Source organism: Lepidochelys kempii, chromosome 23, assembly GCF_965140265.1.
Source record: "Lepidochelys kempii isolate rLepKem1 chromosome 23, rLepKem1.hap2, whole genome shotgun sequence".
NCBI lineage: Eukaryota > Metazoa > Chordata > Testudines > Cheloniidae > Lepidochelys > Lepidochelys kempii.
Genome location: NC_133278.1, coordinates 15,017,875 through 15,027,589, shown reverse-complemented (window position 1 = coordinate 15,027,589; position 9,715 = coordinate 15,017,875). Strand labels below are relative to the sequence as shown.

The window sequence follows — 9,715 nt, the reverse complement described above, 5'->3', positions numbered from 1 at the left end:
ACGGGTCTAAAAGAGGTGTTGCCGGACGCCAGCGGGCACATGGGGACTGGCGGGGTGAGGTACACGCCGCACCCCGCCTCCTGGCTTGGCTTTCCGTGGGTGCCAGGTGCCGGGGACTGCAAAATTAGTGTGTGGGGCGCGTTTGGGTGCCACCGCGGCCCCACTCAGGCCGATCTGGGTTTCCAATCAGTCCTTCGTGTCCCTTTCCGGGTCTGAGAGTCACCGGCTGCCTGTGAGTCTCACCCAGATGGACCAAAGGCGACCTGTGTTTCTGCCGGAGCCCCGGGCACAGCTACAATCACCAACCCTCAGTGCCGGCTAAGCACGAGGGGACGGTAATTCATCACCTCAGGGCGTTCCTAAGGGGCAGGAACGCACAGGCCCTCGGAAGAGGAGAGGGGAGCAACAGGATCATGGATGGGGAGGTCTCGGGCCAACTAGGAACTGCTGGACTTGTTTTGGGCATCGATTTAAAAAGGGGACGCAGCTCCGGGTCAGCCGAGGGGGCACCTGCGTTGGCAAGAAACCCAGCCGAGTTTCGTGGTCAGGCCTGGCACAGGGATTCCGACCCTCCTGTGTGCGCTCCAGTCCCCACCGCCCCGGTACCTTGGGGGGCGGGTCACGGAGCACACCGTTCTTGAAGTCGAAGTTGGTCAGGTCCTGCGACGGCCCCAGGAACCTGGTGAGCTCGATCTTGCTGCGGAATTTCTCGCCGTTGGGGCTGCAGGAGGGGAGGCAGAGACAGAGCTGGCGTCAGGGAGGGCACCCCAGCCCTGCGAAGTGATGCTCCTGCCGGGAGCCAAAGGGAGCCGGGAGAACAGGCTCGCTCGCGAATGCCGTTTTTTCAGGCAGTGCAGGGTTAGCTGTGGAACTCACGGCCACAAGGTAATAATCCAGGGGGCACTGGCAGGGATGAAATAACTCAGCACCCGAGACGCAATCTCAACTCTGCTTTAGAGCAGGAGCCAATCGCTACAGGGGAGGAGGGAGACGCTGCCCCCTACAGGAAGGGAAGGGCTCAGACAGGAGACTGGGAATTTCACAGCAGAAGAATTCTCTTTTAAGGTGAAAGGGACAGGAGGTTAAAAGGGGTTGGGAGGTGGGGCATGGGGGACTCATGGCTACTGAATCCGACTCCCCCGTCACAGCGGAAGAGCAGGCCAGGGTGCGGCCAGCCGTCTGACAAACCAGGGGGATAAATGAAGTGCCAGCCAGCCATTTGGAGCCATCTGTCCCTCTCTGACCCCCGCAGGAGGGGAGGGTGTGAGGGCGCTACAAAAACCAGCTCGGAGGATCACTCCCTGGATAATCTTCCCCTCCAGGGATCTGGGGGGCCAGGCTCCTAAGGAGACAACCACGAGCAGGGGGAGTTAAGAGGGAAGGACCGGCCGGCGGAAGGAAACAGCGGCCAGCGAGCAGTTACAGCTGCCCCACGCACGGCAAAACATGCCCCCTACGCAGCTAATTCGGCCTCCGAGACCGCCTAAGATCTCGGCTGGCTGCTCCCACATTCACGACAGTCTGTCGGCAACCTTCTCCTTCCCAGCCTGCACTGCCCCTCGGGCCGACGACGGGCTTTCGTTTCACTAACTCGTTTCCCTCCTGACGCAACCAGACCCCCCACTTGTGTTTCCCCTTGGAGCTGGAAGCGTGACTCAAGAGGCCTGAATATTTCTCCATTGCGCCTGATCTGTCCGAGGCTCGCCCATGCCCCCTGCGACCGACCGCTCCACCCAGCCCTGTCGCCTCCGCCATCACTCCCAGCTGAGCCATGCCGGCTCAGAGCAGAAAATCTCATTCCTAACCCCACCGGCGGCACGGCCTTGCACTTTGGACTAGTCAGTTTATAACCCGGATTGGCCACGCCTCAGCTCCCAGCCCCTGGTTCTCGGCAGAGCCGGGATGATTTCGCCACCGGGCTGGCAGGGAGCGGGAAGCGGTTCCGGCGCGGATTTCCCGGACGCGCCGTGCATGGCCCAAGCCGCAAGGAAGCCAGGCCGGCGAGGGCCCCGGCTGGGCTGCCCTGGAAGGCTCTAGCCAGCTGAGAGCCTCACGGATGCCGGGGCGGGAGGCAGAGAGACGCCCTGGACCATGGTCACGGCCAGGCAGCGTGCAGGGACGGGGGAGGGCCCTAAGCCAAGGCTGCAGCCGCTGGGGGTCTATCCTTCAGCAAACTCCTGCCCTCCTAGGGCTGTTTAGATTAGACATGCTGTGGGGATACAGGGAGCCCCCCCCCCAGTTTCTAGATACTACTGTGACCCGGCTAACAATGCAACACAAGAGCAGACCCGGAGGGGCGGGGAGAAGAGACTCACTCCACCGGGGTGGGCAGCGCTACGTTGCCTTTCGGCCCAGCCAGGGTGGCTACGCCGAGGCTCTGGTGGCTGGAGGGAGAACCGCACAAGGAACGAGATGCCTCGAGGGCCGCGGGGGAGGGGACAGAGGGGGGACGGTTTCATTTCCTAACATGCGGGTTTTAACTGAAAAAGGACACATGTCAGCAACGGACTCGGGGGCTGGGAGGGAAGATGCACACCCTGATCCACACGCAGACAACTCAGGGGGGGAGACTGAGGAGAGAACCCAGGTCTCCTGGCTCCCAGCCCCCCTGCTCTGAGCCACCATACCCCACTCTCCTCCCGGAGCTAGGAATAGACCCAGGTGTCTTGGCTCCCAGCCCCCCCTGCTCTAACCCACTCGACACCCACTCCCCTCCCAGAACCAGGGAGAGAACCCAGGAGTCCTGGCCCACAGCAGAAGCTGCTCTTTATAACCCAGCTGGCTTTGGAGAAGGTAAATAGACTCCATCCAGCGGAGCCGGTTTCCTGTGGGGGCGGGCAGAGCAGAGTTATCTCCAGCTGCAGACAGACGCACCCTGTCTTCGGAGGGGGCTGCATGGCTGGAACAGGCAGCTCCTCTCCCACAGAGCACCAGGGCCGGCAGGGGTCAGGGCCAGCACCCTTGCGTGACGAGGCTGGAGGCCCCTGAATCCCAGATGCCAGGCCAGGGAAGGGGGGTGGGGAGAGATCCAGGGAGTGAGGGGGCTGCAGGGGCAGTGCCTGAACCCCAGGGGAGCCCAGAGTTCTGGCTCTGACCAGCTAAGGCTGAGGCCCTCCTGTGCCTCAGTGTCCCCTCCCATGCCACATCCACACGGGCTGTCACTGTGGCTCTGCAGAACACGATCCTCGTCCCGACCCTCTGCGGCGGGGGCTGCCCAGCCCCTCCCCCTGCCCCCAAGGGAGGAGCAGCATCCGTACCCCTGATAGTAGGTGTCCGTCCGTCCACAGGTGGCCCCGGATCGGCGGTAGGCCTCGCGGCGCTTCCATCCGGGCCCCAGGGTGGGGCAGTCCACCCAGCCCTCCGACATGGCGCTGAGCTGGGGGAGCGGTGGCAGAGCGGCTACTGCGGGGACAGAGACGGGGGAGTCAGCGCAGCTGGATGGGGGTCAGGTTTCCCCACTGGGCTTGTGCCCCCACCCCTCCGCCCAGGGCTTGGGCGGACAACGCTCTGTGTCCAGGAACAGCTTCTACATTTCAGGCCAAGCCTGTTTACCAGTACTAACACCCCGCTCCCAGAGCTTGGGCTAGCTCTGACCACTAGCCCCCACTGCCCTCCCAGAGCCAGGGAGAGAACCCAGGAGTCCTGATTCCCAGCCCCCCCCATTCTAATCAGAGACCCCACTCCCACAGTTTGAATAGACTCTAGGAGTCCAGCTACTGGACACTTAATTCACGTGACCCTCCTTGGAAAGGGTTATCATCCCAGAATAAAGGTTGGGAGTAATGAGGCTCCAGCTTAAGAAATCACATCACCCTGAACAACTGGACACACAAACAACAGTACCGACCGTCGGCAGTGATAACTTGCCCAGCACTGAAATGCAGCCACCTCTGGGGCAGGCACCTGGGGAACAACCGCACATAACGCCACCTGGGGATGACTCTCCCAGCACCAAGATGCAACCACCTCTTGGGTGGCACAGCCAGGAACAGCCGCACATAACACCTCGCCAGGCGCCGAGTTGTGAGCAAAGCGCTAGGGCCATTGGGAGGGCTCCGGCTTCAGGCTCAGGGCGCCCAGACTGAAGGCCTGTCCTTCCACCACCCCCTCCTTTCTGGGCACAGGGAGCGGCCGGGAGCCAGCACCCACGGGGAGCATGACTCACGCTGCTCAGGCTTTGATCCTGGATCCTTCCGCAGGCCCCGGGGCCCAGCATGCCTTGCTCCTCGGCGGAGGGGCGAGCGGCGTGGGCGTCTCCAACCAGGCTGGATCCTGCCAGCCCCAGGACCCTGCCAGGGCTCTCGGGAAGGGAGGAGGAGATAAGGCCCAATACGGCGGCTCAGCTTTCAGGCCCGCAAGGTCAGTGGGAAGCCCGGCCCCGCGCTCCTGCTCCAACGCCTGGCCGCATTCCAGCGTGAGCAGTTACAGCCCGTCTCTGGCACGCCCAACACTGCCCCCATCAGATAAGGGAGCACTCTCCGAAGTCAGCACTCGGCAGCACAGTGGTTCCCAGCCGCCCCACGCCCCAGAGGTGGCCGCATCTCAGCACCGGGAGAGCTGGCGTTATGCGACGTTACAGGCAGCTGTTCCCCAGCCATCCCACGCCCCAGAGCTGGCCGCATCTCAGCACTGGGAGAGCAGGCATTATCGGCGTTACGTGCGGCTGTTCCCCAGCTGCCCCCTGCCCCAGAGCTGGCCACATCTCAGCACCGGGAGAGCAGGCATTATGCGGCGTTATGTGCAGCTGTTCCCCAGCTGTCCCCTGCCCCAGAGCTGGCCGCATTGCAGCACCGGGAGAGCTGTCGCTATGCGGCATCATGTTTGGCTGTTCTGCAGCTGCCCCTCCCCAGAAGCGGTTGCATCTCAGCACAGGTCAAGCCCTACCCAATGCAGCCGCACGTGCGCTGTTCCCCAACAGGCCTGCGCTCCAGACCTGGCCGCCTCTCAGCACCACGCAAGCCACCCACACATGGCGTCACTGCGTGGCTCTTCCCCAGCTGGCCCTCCCCAGAGGTGGCTGCACCGCATCACCCGGCAAGCCAGCAGGGCGCGGGTCGCGGTGCGGCTCTTCCCCAGCTGCGGCTCTGTGCCAGGCGAGCCGTGCCTGTGGGGCTGCTGAACTGCCACCAACCGGGAAGCCAGCCAATTCTGCGTGTCCGTTTAACGCCATTTCAGATGGCGGCGGCCCAGGCCCGGAGACATCCTGCCAGCTCACGCGTTTCAGCCCCCTTGTTTTCCCTTTCCGACAGGGGGGCCTCCCCCCCCACCCCGCACCACGTGAGACCTAAACAACAGGCAAACTGGCAGCTCCAGCCCCAGCTGCGACAGCCTCTCCCAGCCGAGAGGAGAACGCACAGAGCGTGTCGGGCACAAAAACCAGCCCAACGTCACGAGCCGAGTTACAGCTGAAAACCACCGAGCTCCGGCCGTGGACACCTGCCAGGGGCGGGCTCTTCCGCACAGCGGGGGCCCTTCGGCAGCCCGAGGGGCTCACGGGAAACGGGCCGGCAGCAAGCGTGCGGGCAGCTCGTGTCGCCGGACGGCATTTCACGGCCGAGGAATCCGAGCGTTAAGGAGTGAGGAGCAAGATTATTTTGAACTCTGGAGGCTTCCCCAGGTCTCCGTGTCCCGCCTCTCCTGCCCCACCCCCCGCTCTGCTCCTCTCTCTAGATTGAGTCTTTCCAGCCCCCCCCAAGAACGGGGAACCCCCAATTTCAGTCGGGCCATGCACAGCCCTGACAAACAGGCTGTCTGGCCCCAGCCAGGGACCCGGAGCGCTGCCATAAGCCAGGCGACGATGGGTTTTTTTTAGGGCAACGGGCAAACCCCCGAAACAAGGCCTGAATCATGTGGCCGGCACCCCAGCGCTGCGATATCGCGGCTCTGAGCTGCCTGGGCAGAGCCAGGAATGTCGGGGTCACTGCCAGCCTTGTGGGGGACCCACCCAGCGACGGGCAAGTATGGGGCACCCCCGATCTCCCCTCAGGAGCGGCAGATGCTAGATTGCGGCAGGAACCCAGCAAGTCGCTGCGACATCACGGTTTGGCACAGAGACACCATACGATGGTCGGGCGCCTGGGTGCTGCATGGCCCCAGTTGCGCCAAGCTAACGGGGGAGAGGTGAAGCGCCCATGTTTTGGGGCCCTTCGGAGCTCAGTTTGGGAGCGATTCAGCTGAAGTCGGGGGAACAGACGCCATCAGGGCACGGGACAACACCTACCGACTGCGTCGGGGAGTTTTCCCTGCCCTAAGGCTAGGTAGCCCGGGTTGGCACTTCCTGCCCCCCAGCCCCGGCCTTGCTCCGCTCAGGAGGAAGATAAACACGGCACCATGTCGGGCAGCAACGCCAAGGCCCGGCTGGGGGAGGGCAGCAGACGCCAGCCCGGAGCCGGGTTCGGGGCCAAGCGCCGCCGAGCCGGTGCCCACATGCCATCCCCGGAGCCGGGTTGAGCCCAGATCCCCCGGCCCGACCCAGATCACCCTGCGTGCCCACCCGCCCGCGTCCCTGACATGGCTTCCCGCCGGCCCGAGCCCTCCGGGCATCGGTGCCACTCCCACACCTTTCCCCCTGAGCTGTCCCCATCGCCGCCCCACGCCCCCCCCACTCCCTGTTTGCCCACAAAGACCCGGGCCCCGATCCAACATCACGTCTGGAGAGAGATTCATGCCTAGGGGCAGGGACCCCCAGCTGCCCCCCACAAACCTGGCCACAGGGCTCCCTGCCCAGCCCCCCCACACATTCCCCTTCAGCCCCACTTCCGTCCCACTCCTCCCCTTCGCTCCCCCAGGGCCTTTCCACTTCCCTCCGTCCCCAAACCCCTCCCTTTCCAGTGCACTCCACTCCCACCCCAATGCCTCCCCCAGAAGGCACAGCCTCTACCCCCAATCCTCTGCCACCCCCTCACCCTTCACATCCACCTCCATTTCCCCAGCCCCCCAGCTGCCTGGTGCCCCTACTCCCCTCTCCAAGTCCTCTCCCTCTGCAGCACCCCAAACCCCAGTGACCCTCCCAGCCAACAGCCCCATCACCCCAGAGCTCCCCCAATGCCTGCCCCCTTGACACTCCCTACTCCTCTCCCTCCCGGCACCCCCGCAGCGTCTCTGCAGACACCACCTCCCACTGCCCCCCACTCCCTCAGACCTGCCCCCACCAGCCAGTGCCCTCACCCAGTGCCCCCAATTGCTCCCGGGTTTCTCACACACCCAGCTCCTCGGCCCCACCCCCCACCACCAGCCAACTCCCTCAACCCCTCCCCTATTAGACACCCCACTTACCAACTCCCCCCGCCCCCCGGTCATCTGGGCTCCACCCCACCTCATCCTAGGGCCTCACGGAGCCAGCCCCCAAAGCCCTTCTGCCCTCCAACCCTTCCCCCAGGCATCCCACTTTCCCAACCCCCCCTTCCTTGGGCCTGGCCCCCCAGTTAGTCTCCCCACATCCTCAGGCCTGGGCCCCCTTTCCCAGCACCCCCCAAGACCCTTCCACTGCAATTAACCTCCCACACTGCTCCTGCCCCCCCAACTCCCCTCCCAGCCCCCCCCAGTCTCCTGGTACCCCTCCCCCAGTCACGCCCCTGCCCAGCTCCCCCAACCCCTCTTGCACCCCCCACACCACAGCCCCCCAACTCCCTCCTCCCTGCCACAGGCCTCCAGCCGCCATCCACATTCCCCTGGGGCCCCCCTCACCCCAGACCCCCAACTCCCTCTGTGCCCCGCCCCCGCCACCTAGGCCCCCCAACTCCCTGCTCAGGACTCCTCCCCCTGCCCATGCTATAGTCCCCCAATTCGCTCTTCACCCCCATTGCCTACAACCCCCTCCCCCCAGGACACCCCGCCCCAGGGCCCCCCACTCCTTCCTCACCCCACAGCCCCCAACTCCCTCCTCACCCCCTGCAGCCCCCTCCCCTCAGCCCCCCAACTCCTGAAGCCCCCTCCCCCGGGACACCCCGTCCCAGGGCCCCCCACTCCCTCCTCACCCCACAGCCCCCGACTCCCTCCTCACCCCCTGAAGCCCCCTCCCCCCAGCCCACCAACTCCTGCAGCCCCCTCCCCCGGGACACCCCGTCCCAAGGCCCCCCGAGTCCCTCCTCACCCCCTGCAATCCTCCCCCCCCAGCCCCCTCCGCCAGGACACCCCGTCCCACGGTGTCCCCACTCCCTCCTCACCCCACAGCACCCCCACAGCGCCCCGAGTCTCTCCTCACCCCCTGCAGTCCTCCCCCCAGCCCCCTCCGCCAGGACACCCCGTCCCATGGTGTCCCCACTCCCTCCTCACCCCACAGCCCCCCGAGTCTCTCCTCACCCCCTGCAGTCCTCCCCCCCAGCCCCCTCCGCCAGGACGCCCCGTCCCACGGTGTCCCCACTCCCTCCTCACCCCACAGCACCCCCACAGCCCCCCGAGTCTCTCCTCACCCCCTGCAGTCCTCCCCGCCTCAGCCCCCAGCCCCCTCCGCCAGGACACCCCGTCCCACGGTGTCCCCACTCCCTCCTCACCCCACAGCCCCCCGAGTCTCTCCTCACCCCCTGCAGTCCTCCCCCCAGCCCCCTCCGCCAGGACACCCCGTCCCATGGTGTCCCCACTCCCTCCTCACCCCACAGCCCCCCCACAGCCGCCCGAGTCTCTCCTCCCCCCCAGCCCCCTCCGCCAGGACACCCCGTCCCATGGTGTCCCCACTCCCTCCTCACCCCACAGCCGCCCGAGTCTCTCCTCCCCCCCAGCCGAAAGCCCCCTCCCCCGGGACACCCCGTCCCACGGTGTCCCCACTCCCTCCTCACCCCACAGCCCCCCCACAGCCCCCCGAGTCTCTCCTCCCCCCCAGCCGAAAGCCCCCTCCCCCGGGACACCCCGTCCCAAGGCCCCCCCACTCCCTCCTCACCCCACAGCCCCCCGAGTCTCTCCTCCCCCCCCACAGCCCCCTCTCCCCGGCCCCCCAACTCCTGCAGCCCCTCCCCCGGGACACCCCCCCGGCCGCGCCCCCCCTCACCGCTGGGCGGCTCCCGGGCCCCCCCCGGGCCGGCGGCTCCATCCCGCGGGCCCCGCTCGTGGCGCAGCAGCAGCGGCCGCAGCCCGGGCGGCGCGCGGGGCTCGAACCGGAACCGGAAACCGGGCGGGGGGGGGCCGGGAACGGCCAGTCACGTGGCCACGGGGGCGGCACCGTGCGGCGGGGGCGGGGCCTGGACTGGGGGCAGGAAGAGGAGGGAGTCGGGGGTTGGGGGGGGCGGGGAAAGGAGGGAACGGGGGGTTGGGGGGGGGAGGAGGGAGTTGGGGGGCGGGGAAAGGAGGGAACGGGGGGTTGGGGGGGGGAGTGGGGGGGCGGGGGAAAGGAGGGAACGGGGGGTTGGGGGGGAGGAGGGAGTTGGGGGGCGGGGAAAGGAGGGAACGGGGGGTTTGGGGGGGGAGTGGGGGGGCGGGGGAAAGGAGGGAACCGGGGGTTGGGGGGAGGGAGTGGGGGGGCGGGGAAAGGAGGGAACGGGGGGTTTGGGGGGGAGGAGGGAGTGGGGGGGCGGGGAAAGGAGGGAACCGGGGGTTGGGGGGGAGGAGGGAGTGGGGGGGCGGGGAAAGGAGGGAACGGGGGGTTTGGGGGGGAGGAGGGAGTGGGGGGGCGGGGAAAGGAGGGAACGGGGGGTTTGGGGGGGGAGGAGGGAGTTGGGGGGCGGGGAAAGGAGGGAACGGGGGGTTTGGGGGGGAGGGAGTGGGGGGGCGGGGAAAGGAGGGA

General features: G+C 66.7%; 1 protein-coding gene across 1 annotated transcript; it reads right to left on the bottom strand.

Annotated features, from left to right (window-relative positions):
• Nucleotides 1-6: 6 nt before the first annotated feature.
• Nucleotides 7-9,131, bottom strand: LOC140901950 (methyl-CpG-binding domain protein 1-like). The gene is made up of 3 exons (XM_073321448.1): nucleotides 8,984-9,131; nucleotides 3,258-3,402; nucleotides 7-721 (listed from the first exon to the last, which is right to left on the bottom strand). The coding sequence occupies exons 2-3, from the start codon at nucleotides 3,365-3,367 to the stop codon at nucleotides 412-414; spliced, it is 420 nt and encodes a 139-aa protein (XP_073177549.1). The 5' UTR covers nucleotides 3,368-3,402; nucleotides 8,984-9,131; the 3' UTR covers nucleotides 7-411.
• Nucleotides 9,132-9,715: the final 584 nt, after the last annotated feature.

What these genes read in the sequence shown, in the direction of transcription:
- LOC140901950 (XM_073321448.1), bottom strand. Translation starts at nt 3,367, where the DNA reads ATGTCGGAGGGCTGGGTGGACTGCCCCACCCTGGGGCCCGGATGGAAG. An exon ending in ACGGACACCTACTATCAGGG is followed by an intron (nt 722 to 3,257) that starts GTACGGATGCTG and finishes CCCCTCCTGCAG; the next exon opens with CCCCAACGGCGAGAAATTCC.